General features: G+C 48.3%; 1 protein-coding gene across 1 annotated transcript in view; it reads right to left on the reverse strand.

Moving 5' to 3' along the window:
- Window positions 1-19861, reverse strand: part of LOC119976631 (butyrophilin subfamily 3 member A2-like) — a 103329-nt gene that overhangs the window by 39809 nt on the left and 43659 nt on the right. The window contains exon 5 of the mRNA XM_038817267.1: window positions 12393-12674. Within this exon, the coding sequence (XP_038673195.1) occupies window positions 12393-12674 (282 nt within the window). The remainder of the gene's footprint in view (window positions 1-12392; window positions 12675-19861) is intronic.

Below are 19861 nucleotides of genomic sequence, written 5' to 3' on the forward strand. Positions count from 1 at the left end.
ACTTCTACAAGGAACTGTACCGGGGTGGGGGGGGGGGGGGGGTGGAGATGGAGAGCTTTATGAACAGGCTACATTTCCCAAAGGTGCAGAAGGAGCTGGTGGAGGGGCTGGGGGCGCCGATAGAGTTGGAGGAGCTAGTCAGGGGGATTGGTCAAATGCAGTCAGGTAAGGCACCGGGGCCGGACAGGTTCCCGGTGGAATTTTATAAAAAGTATGCGGACCTGGTGGGCCCCCTGTTGGTGCGAGCCTTCAATGGGATGGGAGGGGGGGGCTTTGCCCCCGACGATGTCACGGGCACTGATCTCTCTGATCCTGAAGTGGGATAAGGACCCCTTGCAGTGTGGATCATACAGACCAATCTCGCTCCTCAATGTTGACGCTAAGTTGCTGGCGAAGATCCTGGCCTCAGGATAGAGGACTGTGTGCCAGGGGTGATACACGAGGATCAGACAGGATTTGTCAAGGGGCGGCAGCTCAACACGAATGTGCGGAGACTGCTAAATGTTATTATGATGCCGGCGGTGGAGGGGGAGATAGTGGTGGCACTGGATGCAGAGAAGGCATTTGATAGAATTGAGTGGGGGTACCTGTGGGAGGTGCTGGAGCGGTTCGGATTCGGGGAGGGGTTCATCAAATGGGTGAGGTTGCTTTATGATGTCCCGATGGCGAGTGTAGTTACCAATGGAAGGAGATCAGAGTACTTCAGGCTCTACCGTGGGACCAGGCAGGGGTGCCCCCTGTCCCCCTTGCTCTTTGCACTGGCGATAGAACCTTTGGCTATGGCGTTGAGGGAGTCAGGGAGATGGAGGGCTCTGGTGCGGGGTGGGGAAGAACATCGTGTATCGCTGTATGCGGACGACCTGCTGTTGTATGTGGCAGACCCAGAGGGGGGAATGCTGGGGGTGATGGAGCTGTTGGCTGAGTTTGGGAGCTTCTCGGGCTATAAGTTAAATCTAGGCAAGAGTGAGGTATTTGTAGTACACCCGGGTGATCAGGAGGAGGGAATTGGGCGGCTCCCGTTTAAGAGGGCAGTGAAGAGTTTCAGATACCTGGGTGTGCAGGTGGCCAGGAGTTGGGGGACTCTCCATAAACTTAATTTTACCAGGCTGGTGGAGCAGATGGAGGAGGAATTTGAAAGGTGGGACATGGTGCCGCTATCGCTGGCGGGTAGAGTGCAGTCCGTCAAAATGACGGTTCTCCCGAGGTTCTTGTTCCTCTTTCAGTGTTTGCCCATCTTTATCCCTAGGGCCTTTTTTAGGAGGGTGACTAGCAGCATTATGAGCTTTGTTGAGATGGTGGGGGGCTGGCGTTACCCAATCTCTCGTGATATTATTGGGCGGCCAATGTGTCGATGGTGCGCTAGTGGGTGATGGAGGGGGAGGGGGCAGCATGGAAACGGATGCAGAGGGCGTCCTGTGGAGATACAAGCCTGGGACCCTGGTAACGGCGCCGTGGTCGCTCCCTCCTACGAGGTATACCACGGGTCCGGTGGTAGCGGCTACCCTCAAGATTTGGGGGCAGTGGAGGCGACATAGGGGGGAAGTGGGGGGCTCGATGGAGGCTCCGCTAAGGGGGAACCATCGGTTAGTCCCGGGGAACATTGATGGGGGGTTCCAGGGTTGGCACAGAGCGGGCATCAGACAGCTGAGGGACCTGTTTATTGATGGGAGGTTTGCGAGCCTGGGGGAGTTGGAGGAGAAATTTGGGCTGCCCCTGGGGAACATGTTCAGGTATCTGCAGGTAAAGGCATTTGCTAGGTGGCAGATGGAGGGATTCCCTTCGCTTCCCGCGAGGGGGGTGAGTGACAGGGTGCTTTCGGGGGTCTGGGTCGTGGAGGGGGAGATATCTGATATCTACAAGGTAATGCAGGAGGTGGAGGAGGCGTCAGTAGAGGAGCTGAAAGCTAAGTGGGAGGGGGAACTGGGGGAACAGATCGAAGACGGGACATGGGCTGATGCCCTGGAGAGGGTTAATTCTTCCTCCTCGTGTGCGCGGCTTAGCCTCATCCAATTCAAGGTGCTGCACATGGCCCACATGTCCGGGTCTAGGATGAGTAAGTTCTTTGGGGGCGAAGACAGGTGTGTCAGGTGTTCGGGGAGTCCAGCGAACCATGCCCATATGTTCTGGGCATGCCCGGCACTGGAGGAGTTCTGGAATGGGGTGGCGAGGACGGTGTCGAGGGTGGTGGGATCCAGGGTCAAGCCAGGATGGGGACTCGCGATTTTTGGGGTTGGGGTGGAGCCGGGAGTGCAGGAGGTGAAAGAGGCCGGTGTGCTGGCCTTTGCGTCCCTAGTAGCCCAGCGGAGGATCTTGTTACAGTGGAAGGATGCGAGACCCCCAAGCATGGAGACCTGGATCAATGACATGGCGGGTTTTATTAAGCTAGAGAAGGTCAAATTCGCCCTGAGGGGGTCGGTACAAGGGTTCTTTAGGCGGTGGCAGCCCTTCCTCGACTTTCTGGCTCAACGATAGGGTACTGGGTCAGCAGCAGCAGCAACCCGGGGGGGAGGGGGGGAAAATGGGGGGGGGGGGGGGACTTGACAATGTTTGCTTATTTAATTTTAATTTATTTTAAATTCTCTTGTTGTTTACTGGGTTTGGGGGGGTAGGGGGGGGGTGTGTGATACATGCGTTGATGCGGTCTTGGGGGTGTTACAGTTATTATGGTGTTTCATTGTTGCTTTTTACTGTTTGTTGTTATCTTTTCTGTAAAAAATTCCAATAAAAATTATTTAAAAAAAAAATATGAACAGTGGTTTTAATCTACTTACTACAGAGCCAGCCTGTTACCCGTTGAACTCTCGATGAACTTCAGGCTGGCTCTGGACACGGTTATTTATACAGCTGTCTAGGGGGAGGAGTCATGGGCGGAGCCAAGGATGGAGCCCTCTACAAACTCCTGAGCATTCCCAGAGCTACTCCCCCTAGTGGTCGGATAATGCTACCGCGCTTACAATGGTATTGGTAAATACAGTGTGAATTACTAAGTTACATTCACCACATTCATCCCCTGCAAAAAAATCAAGTCCGGCGGGGGTGGTGGTCTAAAAAGTCAGTCTGTCCGGTGGTCGAACTGTCCGCTGTAATCTGCGGAGCACCGGGGTTGCAGCCTCTTGCGGTGGCTGGATGGGTGCTGTGTGCTGGGGTACAATGGCGGACTCCAGGGAGGGTTGTGTCCGAGCTTCATACTCTTCTGGTTCGACCGGGGACTGGGGGCGCTGGGAGCTGGCTGGCGCGGGTGCACGGAACTGGTGGAGCAAGCTCGTGGACTCGGGAGGGGGCGGCAGCATGGGGTGTAGGGTGAGGGGTCCTTCTGTGGGGGTAGAGGGGGCGCTGGATCCAGTGGGTGCCAGATCCCGGAGGGATACAGTGTCCTGACAGCCGTCAGGGAACTCGACGAATGCGTACTGGGGGTTGGAGTGGAGCAGGCGCACCTTCTCAACAAGGGGGTTGGTTTTGTGTGCCCTGACTTGTTTCCTCAGGAGTACCAGGCCCTGTGTCCTCAGCCATGCCGGAAGTGAGACCCCCGTGGTAGTGCCCCTGGAAAAAATGAAGAGCCTCTATTGAGGGGTCTGATTGGTCGCTGTGCATAAGAGGGACCTAATAGCATGGAGCGCATCTGGGAGGACTTCCTGCCACTAGGAGACTTGGAGCTTTCTAGACCGGAGGGTCAGTAGGAGGGTCAGAGAGGGAGACCGTCACGTTCTCCCTCTCCACCTGCCCGTTCCCCCTGGGGTTGTAGCTGGTAGTCCTGCTCGAGGCAATGCCCTTGTCGAGCAGGTACTGACGCAGCTCGTCGTTCATGAAGGACGAACTCCGGTCGCTGTGTACGTAGCTGGTGAAACCAAACAGGGTGAAGATACTATGCAGGGCCCTAATGACTGTGTGGGAGGTCATGTCGGGGCACGGTATAGCAAATGGGAAACGGGAGAACTCATCTACGACGTTTAGAAAGTAAACGTTCTTGTTAGTTGAGGGGAGTGGCCCTTTGAAATCAATCGTGAGGCGTTCAAAGGGCCTAGAAGCCTTGACCAGGTGGGCCCTGTCTGGTCTATAGAAGTGCGGTTTGCACTCCGCACAGATCGGGCAGTCCCTGGTGACCGCTTTTACCTCCTCATTGGAGAAAGGCAGGTTTCGGGCTCTGATCTAGTGGGCGAGCCGGGTGACCCCCGGGTGGCAGAGGTCGTTGTGGATGAATTTCAGTCGGTTAATCTGCGCGCTGGCGCATGTCCCACGGGATAGGGCATCCGGAGGCTCGTTAAGCTTCCCGGGTCGATACTTAATATCGTAATTATAGGTGGCGAGTTCGATCCTCCACCGAAGAATTTTATCCTTTTTTATTTTGCCCCTTTGCGAGTTATCAAACATAAAGGCAACCAATCTTTGGTAGGTGATGAGGGTGAACCTCCTACCTGCGAGGTAGTGCCTCCAGTAACAAATAGCCTCCACAATGGCTTGTGCTTCTTTCTCGACTGAGGAGTGTCGGAGTTCTGAAGCAGAAAGGGTACGGGAGAAAAATGCGACTGGTCTCCCTGCCTGATTTAGTGTGGCCGCTAGAGCTACCTCCTGAGGCGTCGCTCTCAACCTGGAATGGAGTGGATTCATCCACCACCCGCATGGCCGCTTTGGCGATGTCCTCCTTGATGTAGTTGAAGGCCTGGCGCGCCTCAGCTGACAGGGGAAATCGTGTGGCCTGAAACATCACCTCCTGCAAGTTCCCATGCAAGCCACCATCCTGACTTGGAAATAAGGAGAGGGGCCTTCAGATTTTCGGCGGGAGCAGTGGCCAGGGGTCTGTCGGGAAGGTAAGTTTACCTATTTAAAACTTAAAAAACTTACCTTGGAGAGTGACATCACAGCAAAGCACTGACCAGATTGGCTGGTAAGGAAAGTGCTCCAATTAGCAGGAGCTGGGAGAAATTTAACTCTTCGTGTGTTGGTAAGTATTGTGATTGGTAAGTAAAATCCTTATTCCTTTCACTTATTCATTATTTGATATTATATTTGCAATCAGTTAAGGTAAAGGGTATAAATGGCAGGAGATTCCAGACCCGTGTTATGCTCCTCGTGCACAATGTGGGAGTTCAGGGACGCGGCCGATGCCCCTGACTCCTTCATGTGCGGGAAGTGTGTCCAGCTGCAGCTCCTGTTAGACCGCATGGCGGCTTTGGAGCTGCGGATGGACTCACTTTGGAGCATCCGCGATGCTGATGAGGTTGTGGATAGCACGTTCAGTGAGTTGGTCACACCGCAGATTAGGATTAGTGAGGGAGACAGGGAATGGGTGACCAAAAGGCAGAGAAAGAGAAGGAAGGCAGTGCAGGTGTCCCCTGCGGTCATCTCCCTCCAAAACAGGTATACCGTTTTGGATACTGTTGGGGGAGATGACTCACCAGGGGAAGGCAGTAGTAGCCAGGCTCATGGCACTGTGGCTGGCTCTGCTGCACAGAAGGGCGGGAAAAAGACTGGCAGGGCTATAGTCATAGGGGATTCAATTGTAAGGGGAGTAGACAGGTGTTTCTGTGGTCGAAAACGACACTCCCGAATGTTATGTTGCCTCCCGGGTGCACGGATCAGGGATGTCTCAGATCAGCTGCAGAACATTCTGAAAGGGGTGGGTAAACAGCCAGTTGTCGTGGTGCATATACGCACCAATGATATAGGTAAAAAACAGGATGAGGTCCTACAATCAGAATTTAGGGAGTTAGGATATAAGTTAAAAAGTAGGACCTCAAAGGTACTAATCTCAGGATTGCTACCAGTGCCACGAGACAGTCAGAGTAGAAATTCAAGAATAGTCAGAATGAATATGTGGCTTGAGAGATGGTGCAGGAGGGAGGGGTTCAGATTTTTGGGACATTGGAACCGGTTCTGGGGGCGGTGGGACCATTACAAACCGGATGGTCTACACCTGGGCAGGACTGGAACCAATGTCCGAGGGGGTGCTTTTGCTAACACTGTAGGGGAGGTTTTAAACTAATGTGGCGGGGGTTGGTAACCAGATTAGGAAGTTAGAGGTCAGTAAAGAAGCAGCAACTAAAGCCAGTAAGGTACTAGATAATAAACTCAAAGACAGGGAAGAGATGATGAACGCAAAGGGACAGGTGGTCTGAGGTGCATTTGTTTTAATGCGAGAAGTGTAGCAGGTAAGGCAGATGAACTTAGGGCTTGGATGAGTACCTGAGAATATGATGTTATTGGTATTACTGAGACTTGGTTGAAGGAAGGGCAAGATTGGCAACTAAATATCCCAGGGTATAGATGCTTCAGGAGGGATAGAGAGGGAGATAGAAGGGGTGGAGGAGTTGCATTACTAGTCAGAGATGATATCACAGCTGTGATTAAGGAGGGCACGATGGAGGATTCGAGCACTGAGGCAATATGGGTTGAGCTGAGAAATAGGAAGGGTGCAGTAACATTGTTGGGATTTTACGACAGGCCTCCCAAAAGCGAGCGTGAAGTAGAGGTACAAATGTGTAGACAGATTATAGAAAAATGTAGGAGCAATAGGGTGGTTGTGATGGGAGATTTTAACTTCCCCAACATTGAATGGGATTCGTGTAGTGTTGGAGGCGTAGATGGAGCAGAATTTGTAAGGAGCAGCCAGGAGAGTTTTTTAGAGCAGTATGTAAATAGTCCAACTCAGGAAGGGGCCATACTGGACCTGGTATTGGGGAATGATCCCGGCCAGGTGGTTGATGTTTCAGTCGGTGATTACTTTGGGACTAGCGATCACAATTCCGTAAGTTTTAGAATACTCATGGACAAGGACAGGAGGGATCCTAATGGAAGAGTGCTAAATTGGGGAAAGGCCAAGTATAACAAAATTTGGCAGGAGCTAGGGAATGTGGATTGGGAGCAGCTGTTTAAGGGTAAATCCACATTTGAAATGTGGGAGTCTTTTAAGGAAAGGTTGATTAGAGTGCAGGACAGACATGTTCCTGTGAAAATGAGGGATAGAAATGGCAAGATTAGGGAACCATGGATGACAGGTGGAATTGTGAGACTAGCTAAAATGAAAAAGGAAGCATACATCGAGGCAACTCAAAACTGATGAAGCTTTGGAGGAATATCGGGAAAGTAGGACAAATTCTCAAACGCAAAATAAAGAGGGCTAAAAAGGGTCATTAAATATCTTTGGCTAACAGGGTTAAGGAAAATCCCAAAGCCTTTTATTCGTATATAAGGAGCAAGAGGGTAACTAGAGAAAGGATTGGCCCACTCAAAGACAAAAGAGGTAATTTATGCGTGGAGTCAGAGGAAATGAGTGAGATTCTTAATGAGTACTTTGCATTGGTATTCACCAAGGAGAGGGACATGATGGATGTTGAGGCTAGGGATGGATGTTTAAATACTATAGGTCATGTCGGCATAAGGAAGGGGAGGTTTTGGGTATTCTAAAAGGCATTAAGGTGGACAAATCCCCAGGACCGGATGGGATCTATCCCAGGTTACTGAGGGAAGCGAGGGACGAAATAGCTGGGGCCTTAACAGATATCTTTGCAGCATCCTTGAGCACGGGTGAGGTCCCGGACTGGAGAATTGCTAATGCTGTCCCTTTGTTTAAGAAGGGTAGCAGGGATATTCTAGGGAATTATAGACCTGTGAGCTTGACGTCAGTAGGCAGACTGTTGGAGAAGATACTGAGGGATAGGATCTATTCACATTTGGAAGAAAATAAACTTATCAGTGATAGGCAGCATGGTTTTGTGCAGGGAAGGTCATGTCTTACAAACCTAATAGAATTATTTGATATCATATACATAGACTTCAGTAAGGCGTTGGATAAAGTTTCCATGGCAGGTTGATGGAAAAAGTGAAGTCGTATGGGGTTCAGGGTGTACTAGCTAGATGGATAAAGAACTGGCTGGGCAACAGGAGACAGAGAGTAGTGGTGGAAGGGAGTGTCTCAAAATGGAGAAAGGTGACTAGTGGTGTTCCACAGGGATCCGTGCTTGGACCACTGTTGTTTGTGATATACATAAATGATCTGGACGAAGGTATAAATGGTCTGATTAGCAAGTTTGCAGATGATACTAAGATTGGTGAAGTTGCAGATAGTGAGGAGGACTGTCAGAGAATACAGCAAAATATAGATAGATTGGAGAGTTGGGCAGAGAAATAGCAGATGGAGTTTAATCCAGGCAAATGCGAGGTGATGCATTTTGGAAGATCTAATTCAAGAGCGGACTATATGGTCAATGGAAGAGTCCTGGGGAAAATTGATGCACAGAGAGATCTGGGAGTTCAGGTCCATTGCACCCTGAAGGTGGCAACACAGGTCGATAGAGTGGTCAAGAAGGCATACAGCATGCTTGCCTTCATCGGACAGGGTATTGAGTACAAGCGTCGGCAGGTCACGTTGCAGTTGTATAGGATTTTGGTTAGGCCACATTTGGAATACTGCGTGCAGTTCTGGTCGCCACATTACCAGAAGGATGTGGATGCTTTAGAGAGGGTGCAGAGGAGGTTCACCAGGCTGTTGCCTGGTATGGAGGATGCTAGCTATGAAGAAAGGTTGAGTAGATTAGGATTGTTTTCGTTGGAAAATCGGAGGTTGAGGGGGGACCTGATTGAGGTCCACAAAATTATGAGAGGTATGGACAGGGTCGATAGCAACAAGTTTTTTCCAAGAGTGGGGGTGTCAATTACAAGGGGTCATGATTTCAAGGTGAGAGGGGGAAAGTTTAAGAGAGATGTGCGTGGAATGTTTTTTACGCAGAGAGTGGTGGGTGCCTGGAACGCTTTGCCAGTGGAGGTGGTAGAGGCGGGCACGATAGCATTATTTAAGATGCATCTGGACAGATATATGAACGGGCGGGGAATAGAGGGAAGTAGACCTTGGAAAATAGGCGACAGGTTTAGATAAAGGATCTGGATCGGCGCAGGCTGGGAGGGCCGAATGGCCTGTTCCTGTGCTGTAATTTTCTTTCTTTGTTGTTTATTAATTCACTGTCGGCGAGTCAAAATCCTGGAACTCTATTCCCAACAACATTGTTGTGTACCGTTTCACTGCTACACTAGGAAAGGAAACATGGGCATAGATTTGAAAAGTGACACTATGTTCAGGAAAGGAAGTTAGAGCTGAGACAGGAGGTTACGGATGGGATAAGGAGTGATATTTTCCCTAAGCTGTGTGGCCACACAGTAAGGTGAACGGCCCACCCAAATCTTGCACAAGTCGGTTCCTTTAAGTCAGTGTCCGGGGACCCATTTTTACCAACTGGCCAACCTTCGGGACCCAACCCGCCAGACCTTCGCGACCCACGCCGGCTGACCTGAGCGACCCACCATTTTCTCTTACCCTGTTTGCTGCTGCCAAAAATGGAGGAAATGGTTTTGGGTCCCTTTGGCCCTCATACACGCTCCTCCAATGGAACCTGTTAGATCAGGAGTTCTCAACCTTTTTTAACCCATGGACCACTTTTCCTCTTAATTTTTTTTGTGGACCCCCATAGCCATTCCACAGAAAAAAAAGCTTCTTATATGCGTGGTAAACTAATCCTATAGTCCATCTACCTTACCGTGAAGGTTGGAAACGGATTAGCGGTATTTTCGTACGTTGCCAAACTTATTCTAATATGAAAAGTAATGAAAAAAACTTTTTACTGACTAAATTGAATTAAATTACTCTAAAAATAACCAATTCATATCAAATATACACAGTTTCTAGTGATTCCTGTGTCAAAGAGAGAGAGAGAGAGAGAGAAAGGTGAATATTCATCATGAAAACAAACTTTTTTTTCTTCTACTTGATTCTCAGTAATAACAATTGTTCTGAAGCAGAATTGCTCGATGGACCACTAAAATATCACCGTGGACCCCCAATTCGGTATTTTTTTTGTGTGGACCCCCAGTAATGTTACATGGACCCCCAGGGTCCATGTGGACCCCGGTTGAGAACCACTGTGTTAGATGAAGGTGAAGCCTTCCGGTGTTGGTAAGTATGGAGACTCCATCTGTCCAAAGTTATGCATTTTTTCCTGCAAACTTTTATTAAATAAAACCCCCCGAATTTGTTAAAAAAAATAAAAATTAAATGAATAAAATAAATGAATAAAATGAATAAAACCCCCCCGAACTTGTAAAACAAAAAGCTGCAACCGTTTAAAAAAGAAGCGGCTGCACTGCACATGCGTGCCCGATCATCGGCGTTTTATTTTACATGTGCGTGGCCATTTTTGAAGGCCGCTTGCAGCAGTTATTAACAGCCGGCTGCTGCAGCTGTTGCGTGCAGATTTGTGCGATCGGGAGCACCGCGACCCTCCCGACACCCGCCCGTGACCCACCCGCAGGTCGCGTCCCCTAGTTTGACAAAGCCTGCTTTAAGTTACCATACATGTGCAGCTGCACTGATACAATCGTGCAAGGATAGATTTTTTGGGAATGGTGGTAATAATAGAAGTTTTGAATGATGGGAATTGTGCCAGGAATCATAGGGGTAAACATTCCAGTCCCGCTCACCGCAGGGATCGTCATGGGCGGGACAAACAATTTGATGTACCATTGAAAGGACAGTTGACCTCAGGGAGGAATGTTCAGTCTTGGATGAGCAGAAAATCCCATCCGTAAAGTCTGCTGCACAGAAGGAAATCATTCAACCCATCCAGTCTGTACTGGCTCTTTGAAAGAGCTGTCCAATTTAGTCCCACAGCCTAGTTTTTTCACCCATAACCCTACAAATTAATTCTCACCAATTTACTCATTTCTTTGTGCCATGCCATCCTCCCCAACATCTGTCCGCTGTTGTCCAGCTGGATAGCACCCCTGTCCCCCAAGGTTCCATTGCTATCTTTCTAATCACAGCCAGAATGCCACCAAAACAAAACTCATATCAGCCAAACCTGCTCATCCAAATATTCCACCTCCCACTTCTGTTGAATGTGTTAAATACTTTCCACACCTTGGCAGCCATCTCTCTCAAAAAGTCAACAGCGCAAAACAAAGAGACGTCCTCTTTAAAAAAAAAATTGTAGTTAGGAAAACATTCCTGCTCCTCTGCCCTAAGTAAAATAGGGCAGCACGGTAGCATGGTGGTTAGCATAAATGCTTCACAGCTCCAGGGTCCCAGGTTCGATTCCCGGCTGGGTCACTGTCTGTGCGGAGTCTGCACGTCCTCCCCGTGTGTGCGTAGGTTTCCTCCGGGTGCTCCGGTTTCCTCCCACAGTCCAAAGATGTGCAGGTTAGGTGGATTGGCCAGGCTAAATTGCCCTTAGTGTCCTAAAAAATAAGGTTAATGGGGCTTGTTGACTTACTGGTATAGGGTGGATACGTGGGCTTGAGTAGGGTGATCATCGATCGGCACAACATCGAGGGCCGAAGGACCTGTTCTGTGCTGTACTGTTCTAATTCTAATTCTAATTGATCCCTGCAGAGCTACATAAATAAACAACCTCAATCCTCCCTTTGAAACTGCCTGACCAGTCAATCAAATACCGTTTAAAAGGCAATGATCCATGAAATTGAATACAAACAATAAAGTCGCCACAGTCCCAGATGACCATTGGCTGCTTTGCCCTTTAAGGGAGAGAACTGACGGGGTGGTGATCTAACCTGAGGATAAAACACCTCAGGCAAGGGGTAAGGTTGAGAAGGCGGAGCCTTCATGGGTAACCTTAGCCGGCCCAGGGATTGAACCCGTGTTGTTGGACTCATTCTGCATCACAAACCAGCTGGCCACCAGCTGAGTTAAATCAGCTCCCGTAAAAACAATGCAGTTCAAAGCTTTTAGGCTTCCAGGCACACAAACAAACTTTTTTTTTAAATTTAGAATACCCAATTCATTTTTCCAATTAAGGGGCAATTTAGTGCAGCCAATCCACCTAACCTGCACATCTTTGGGTAGTGGGGGTGAAACCCACGCAAACACGGGGAGAATGTGCAAACTCCACAAGACAGTGACCCAGAGCCGGGATTCGAACCTGGGACCTCGGCGCCGTGAGGCAACAGGGCTAACCCACTGCGCCACCGTGCTGCCCACACAAATAAACTTGAATCAATGAAATTGCCAATAAAAAAAAACTAAAGGTTTCCACCAAATTAAGCGTAATACTTTTACCTTCATCTCACAGATCTTTGAACTTGACCATGCTGGGAGACAGTTTAAAGGGTTTAGGGCTATAGATAGGAACACTTACTTTATTATCAAAGAACTGATCTGAACCGGGTCTGGGTGGGAACCTCATCAGGGCCGTCGGAAGACACATCGGGGTTGGCTGGGACGCTCGCAATGGGTTTCACGACCAATATGAAAACAGTTTTTGGCCCATCGTCCAATTCACCGGGTCATCGGGATTTCCTCCGCTGGTGGGCAACCTCGGTGAATCCCCACCATGATCTGGTGTTTTGGAGAATGTATTAACTTTATTGATGAAACATTGTAATTTACAAACCTGATATCTTGATAGTTACTTCTTGTGCTGTGTCCAAATGTTCACTCAGTATTCGACACTTGAATCTATTTGTTGATTGTCTTGTTATTACAATGTCACTCTGGACATTTATAAGACCTCTCGAGTCCCGTTGATATCTTGTTTCAGCCAGTGTTAAATCCTGTCCGTCCTCACTGGTCCACTGCATCTCTGGTTGAGGGAACCATCCACTGGATTTACACACAAGCTGGATTCCATTCTGGTGATATCCCTTCATCTGAATCCAGGGCTTACATCCCAAACCTGGAATTAGTGAATAGATTCAGAAATAGCAATCATCAGGAACACTTTCTGCAGCCGATGAGAAATATTTATTTCATGTTATTGATTGACATTGAATCATAACCTGATCACACAACTTTAAAGATTATTAATTAAATTTAATGTCGAACTATGTCCTCATAAAACAGTAAATAATTAATGTAACTACGAAAACAGTTTTTAAGAACAATTAACTCATTTATTTGAGATAGCAGAGGACCCTGATACCCATGGATTCCCAGCCAGAGATGAATACCTTCAGGAGCAGAGGAAGGGAGCTAATCTGTGAGACAAAACATATTTCTGCAGCAAACTCTCAATGAGTCCAATCCCAGTGGAACTGCCTTCAAATTCAGGATAAGCAGAGTTTCGTGATAGCTGAGGAGGCCCAATTTGCCACATGAATGTGTCTATATTCTGTGTCTGTGCTGTACTGTTCTATGTTCTATATAACCTGGGCCAGAATATTATGGATAGGAGGGGATCCCTCCACCATCTAAAGAGTCAGTGGACAACACATCCTACCCACACTGCCTGGCAGCAGCCAATTAACACTCCAACAAGTGTTATTTGTAATCAGGCTAAACATCAGTTCCTTGTTCAGGAGTAAGACCCGTCTCAGAGAGTTTCCAGCCTATCTATTTTACTCGAGATGTTGCAGTGGATGGGGTAGGGAATAAAGTGGTCTCCAGAGCCCAAGTCCAAGAAACCAGGATTGAAAATGTGGGGATCTCAGAGCAGGAAGGGGAAGTGAGGTCCAATGGTGTGGGCAGGGGATGGGGGGTTATTGGTGGTGGGGGGGGGGGGGGGGGAGGGAGCATTGTCGGGGATGGACATTCTGTAGTGATGGGGTAGGTGCTCAATGTTAACAGGGGAGTGTTCTTGAATTTGGCCCAACACCTCCACCCAATGCCTGAACCCCCTGGGCTTCACCCCCCACCCCTGAACTCCTCCCAGCAGCCTGAAAAACAGAGGTTGGGCGGGAGACGGCCTTTAAGATGGCCACAAAGCTGCCTAGTATTCAGGCTCGCAGCTGAAACAACATCACCTGCCTCTTGCAGGGCAATGCCCCTTTAACGGGCATTGCCACAGTTCGGGCATGTCATGTCGGCGTTGTGACACGGTGTACGTTGTCGCTCATGCACAGTGCGGTCGGCAGACGACTGCACCTGCGGAGTGTGGTTGTCGGCCGCTTCATTATCCCCGCATGTATGGGGCATCAGGAAAACCACGCGAGATGGCCGCTGTCTTCAATGCTGATGTGCTGCATCCGGGAGATGTCCTGCACACTCACTGCCTCGTGAGAGGTAAGTTTCTCATTTTCAGCCGATTTGTATTGGGAATATCGATTTATTGCGTGCTCATGCACTGTACATGTTTCAATCGCGACTGGCAGGGTCATATGCTTGATATTTAAGAGCTGCTCTCTCAGAGGATCAGAGTGAACTCCAAACACGATTTGGTCTCTGATCATGGAGTCAGCAATATCACCAAAGTTGCAGGACAGCGCTATCAGGTGGAGGCTTGTTAAGAAGGCATAGAAAGATTTATCTTTACCTTGAAGACGTTGTTTCTTTGTTTAAATATGTCGCGCTTCAAGATTTCAGTGGTGTCCACTTCACAGTGACTATCGAACTTGTCCAGGAAACTTTGTCTTGTCCTGGCCTTCGGTGAAGTTAAACGAGTTGAAGAGTTTGATGGCTTGATCACCCACTGTTGAGAGGAGAAGCGTGATCTTTCTTGCATCAGACGCACCCACGAGGTCTGAAGCTTTGATGTACAGCAGAAACTTTTGCTTGAATGTCCGAGCTGGTGAGGAGCCTGAATCTTCTTCATGGTGCCGGGATACATTTGCTGGTCATCACGGGACGGATTAAGATAAACCACCTTAAATTAGTAGTCTCCTGGTATCATGTTGTGTTAGGTACACTGGTCTAACACAGGCTGCAACTGGATGCAGCTTAGATCAGAAAGATACTCCAGACCTTGAAGTTAGTTCAATCAGGTTTATTGAACTAATAGCACAGTTAGCACAGTTCTCTGTGAGTTCGACTCTCTGCTAACTTAACTGTGGTTACTCTGTCTGACTGAACCTGACTAGCTCTTAGCCACGTGGTGGAGGTGTGAGATTGTAACAACACCCTTGACTGACTCTCTAGATGTTCATCAGTGGAAAGAGGCGGAGTGTGATTGCCTCACGTCTTTTACAATCAGATCCCACCCCTGAGTGTCCTGCCTGGTTATTGATCATGTCCTGTGCTCTGTGTCCATTAGCTGCTTGTACATCATTATGTGTGTGTGTCTGCGTATCATGACACCGCACATTCGTGCCAGTCGCAGCGTGCATGCGCAGACCTGCGGCGCTCATTTGACGCCGGTATCAGCAGCTGGAGTGACGTTGGTCGCTCCAGTGCTGTGCTGGCCTGGAAGGCTCAGGATCACTGCTCCTGGGAGCCTGTTGACCCCCATCATAAAATGCGATGGCGTCAACACTTCGCCTCAAGGTCAGAGAATCCCTCTCATTGTGTTCAGGAAGGTAAACAGCTGGATGGCAACATAATACTGACTGGCAATCCAATACTGGTAGATTTTACACTCAGTCATTACCTTCATTGGGATTTCACACTGCCCATACTGAGAAAGGTTAACACGTTACAACGGAAGCTAAGAAATTGAGAGGATAAAGTTGTGAGGAATCTGTGTTTTAAAAGCTTTATTTTTTGAGGCAGATCCTAATTGAACGGGGAAACTAAAAACAGAAGCTGAACAGAGAAAGCTAAAAAGGAAAGTGAGAAATTAAGCTGATTCTCCCAGTTTCTAAGGAAATGAAAACTGAAAAGGAGATTGGAAATTAAAGTTTGTTTGTGAACTGAAACTGGTTGAAGCGATAGAAAGAGACACGGAGCCATCAGAGCTCAGCAATAGCAGCAGTTGATGAGTCCAGTGGTGCAGTACAGGTAAGCTGAAGAAATCAGAGGCAAGATCCAGAATCTGAGAGTAAATTACCAAAGCTGTTTCTGTTATTTGAAGATAACATTGGTGGCTATGTACCATCGAGACAGCTTTGAGGGGTTTCTAAAGACATGTGCATTTGATAAGGTTCCCCATAGTAGGCTTATGCAGAAAATAAGGAGGCATGGGATAGTGGGAAATTTGGCCAGTTAGATAACGAACTGGCTAACCGTTAGAAGTCAGAGAGTGGTGGTGGATGGCAGATATTCAGCTTGGAGCCCAGTTACCAGCGACGTACCGCAGGGATCAGTTCTGGGTCCTCTGCTGTTTGTGATTTTCATCAATGACTTGGATGAGGGAGTTGAAGGGTGGGTCAGTAAATTTGCAGACGATACGTAGATTGGTGGAGTTGTGGATAGTGAGGAGGGCTGTTGTCGGCTGCAAAGTGACATAGATTGGATGCAGAGCTGGGCTGAGATGTGGCAGATGGAGTTTAACCCTGAAAAGTGTGAGGTTGTCCATTTTGGAAGGACAAAAATGAATGCGGAATACAGGGTTAATGGTAGGGTTCTTGGCAATGTGGAGGAGCAGAGAGATCTTGGGGTCTAAGTTCATAGATCTTTGAAAGTTGCCACTCAAGTGGATAGAGCTGTGAAGAAGGCCTATGGTGTCCTAGCGCTCATTAGCAGAGGGATTGAATTTAAGAGTCGTGAGGTGATGATGCAGCTGTACAAAACCATGGTCAGGCCACATTTGGAGTATTGTGTGCAGTTCTGGTCGCCTCATTTTAGGAAGGATGTGGAAGCTTTGGAAAAGGTGCAAAGGAGATTTACCAGGATGTTGCCTGGAATGGAGAGTCGGTCTTACGAGGAAAGGTTGAGGGTGCTAGGCCTTTTCTCATTAGAACGGAGAAGGATGAGGGGCGACTTGATAGAGGTTTATAAGATGATCAGGGGAATAGATAGAGTCGGCAGTCAGAGACTTTTCCCCGGGTGCAACAAACCATTGCAAAGGGACATAAATTTAAGGTGAATGGTGGAAGATATAGGGGGATGTCAGAGGTAGGTTCTTTACCCAGAGAGTAGTGGGGGCTTGGAATGCACTGCCTCTGGAAGTAGTTGGTCGGAAACATTAGGGATCTTCAAGCGGCTATTGGATAGGTACATGGATTACGGTAGAATGATGGGGTGAAGATCAATTTGTTCTTAATCTAGGACAAAAGTTCGGCACAACATCGTGGGCTGAAGGGCCTGTTCTGTGCTGTATTTTTCTATGTTCTATGTGTCATTTTTAGCAAAAATCATGCCCATGCAACTAGGGTTGTTTGTGTCCTGCTGAGGATCAGCCTGCATCATGGAAGAGGAACGGCTGAAATTCTTCAAAGAGAGAGTTTTGAAGGATGTTGTGACTGAGTTTGATGAGCTGTGTGGTAAGTTACCTGCTGCTCCAATTCATAAAACCTTTCATAATTGTATCTGCCATTTAACCTGTAACATAGTTTATAACCAACCCCAATTTGCAGATTTTTCACGCGAACTGTTGATTCTGGGTGTTGGAGTATAGGTGGTTGTCAAATCAATTGTTAGTGTTTGCCTTGTTTGATTCTTGTGTAGTAAAATTCTCCCTTTAACATCAGCCTTTTAGTAAATGACCAGGATTTGAGAATTCTTCTCTTCAACAAAGAATAGTTACTTGCCTCTACTGAGAACATAAAATAAGTTGACAAATGTAATGAACTCCAATTGGCTTTATTGGTTGGCCAATTGGAGTATGAGCTCCCTCAATGATAGCTCATTGAGGGGGCCCATATAATCACCTGTGTAGGCTTTGTGAGCCAGTCTTAAGTTGACTGGACTGCTAGCAGCACTGTTTGTAGCTGCTCCTGTAATATCGTTATTGTAAATAAATATTGTTGTGGTGACGGAACTTCTGCCTCCCGTGGATTACTACAGTGGCGACGAGGTAAACTACGAATTTTGCAGAGACCAGCTGCCGCACTCGGAGGGTAAGCCTTGCCATTTTAAAAATGCCGTTTTTTGGGAGGTTAGAGGCATTCGACCCGGCTATTGAGGACTGGTCCCAGTATGTGTTACTACTTCCGGGCCAATGATATACTGACGGACGAAAGGAGACAGCTTATCCTGCTGTCGGCGTGCGGACCCTCCGCTTTCGCCATTATACGTAGTCTGACTTATCCCGATGCGCCGGACACAAAAACTTTCCAAGAAGTAACGGAATTGGTGAAAGAGCACTACGACCCAAAACCACCCCTCATTTTGTGTAGGTACAGATTCTACACAACGAAGCGGGAAGACAGGGAGTCAGTCACGAATTTCTTGACCCACCTGAGAAGGCTGGCGGAAAAATGTGAGTTTGGCCCGACGCTAAATGAAATGCTTCGGGACGGTTAGTGTGTGGTATAAACGGCCTCACAATACAAAAACACCTGTTGGCGGAAACGGAGCTCGACTGCAGGCAGGCGTTACATCTCGCACTGTCCCTAGAAAAGGCACCAAGTGGGGCGCAGGAACTACAGGGCACGCCAATGGAGGTAGATACCCGTGAGAGGGACTACCACAACGGGCCCTGCTACCAGATAACCGCTCTCAGGAAAAACCTGAGGAATAGAGGGAAAAAGGAAAACCCCAGAACTGCCCCCAAGTCTGCCAGGACTAACTAGGGAAGTACCGGCTGAGGCTCCCCCAACAGAGAAGGACCGTTTCTGGCAACGGTCAGAGACAGAGTAGGGTAACAACGACAGAAACCCTAGAAGGAGGTGGCAAAAGAGGAATAGCAGGTGGGGACACAGGGAAGTACACAACCTAGACGCCCCATCCTCCTCCGAAGGGGAACAATTATATAATATTACAACGAAGAAAGCAGAACCCATTAGGATTACCCCACGGGTGAACGGGCGGCCGACAATAATGGAAATAGACACGGGTGCGGCCGTATCAGTAATGGGAGTGGCAGCATTTAGAAAAATCAAAGATGGACTCCAGCCACTAACCCTAACAAAAACATCGACGAAACTTAAAACCTACACGGGGGAACCCCTGGAAGTTCTAGGCACGACTCATGTACCTGTGGAATATAAGAAACAATTGTTCAGATTACCGTTGACGATATTAGAGGGCTCCGGACCGAGCTTAATTGGACGGAACTGGCTGAAAGACCTCAAATTAGATTGGATGAAAATTTTCCAGAGTGGAAGCGGGCAGTTGAGTGGAGTACTCCAAAAATACCCGGAGGTCTTCCAGGAAGGTTTGGGGGAAATCATAGGCGCCAAAGCAACTTTGCACGTGGACCCAGAGCCCTTCCGAAATTTTGTAAGGCCAGGCCGGTACCTTTTGCATTAAGGAAGAAAGTAGATGACGAAATAGAAAGGTTACGGCGCGACGGCATTATCAGACCAGTACAATTCTCGGAATGGGCAGCGCCGGTGGTACCAATTTTGAAGCCAGACGGCTCGATACGTCTCTGTGGCGATTTCAAACAGACAGTAAACAAATACGCACTGCTGGACAAATACCCAATCCCGAAAATAGACGACCTATATGCCAAATTGGCAGGTGGGCTTTTGTTCACGAAACAAGACATGAGCCACGCCTACCTGCAGTTAAAACTGGACAAGGGCCCCCAGAAGTTCGCTACGATCAACACCCTGAAGGGCCTTTTTTGTTATACTAGGCTACCTTTTGGAGTGTCATCAGCCTGCGCTATATTCCAGCGTACAATGGAAAATATTCTGCAGGGACTACCGCAGGTGGCGATTTATTTGGACGATGTCTTAATCACGGGTAGGACAAACAGGGAACACTTAAGGAACCTGGAGGAAGTGCTCAGGCGTTTCGCAAAGGCAGGCGTACGGCTAAAAAGGGAAAAATGTGTTTTTCTGGCCCCATAAGTGACGTACCTGGGATATAAAGTAGACGAGTCAGGCTTACATCCATTAGAAGACAGAGTAAGGGCAATAAAAGAAGCCCCAGCTCCCACCACGGTCCAGGAGTTACGATCATTTCCAGGGTTGGTAACCTATTATGGAAAATTTATTGAAAATAGGGCATCCATCCTAGAACCCCTCCACCAGCTACTAAAAAAGGGGCAAGAATGGAAATGGTCCACCCACCAAAACCGAGCATTTAGGGACATTAAGGAACAGCTGTCATCCGAAAATGTCCAAGAGCATTATGACCCAAGGAAGGAGTTGGTGGTCA

The sequence above is a fragment of the Scyliorhinus canicula genome, chromosome 13 (assembly GCF_902713615.1).
Source record: "Scyliorhinus canicula chromosome 13, sScyCan1.1, whole genome shotgun sequence".
Classification (NCBI taxonomy): domain Eukaryota; kingdom Metazoa; phylum Chordata; class Chondrichthyes; order Carcharhiniformes; family Scyliorhinidae; genus Scyliorhinus; species Scyliorhinus canicula.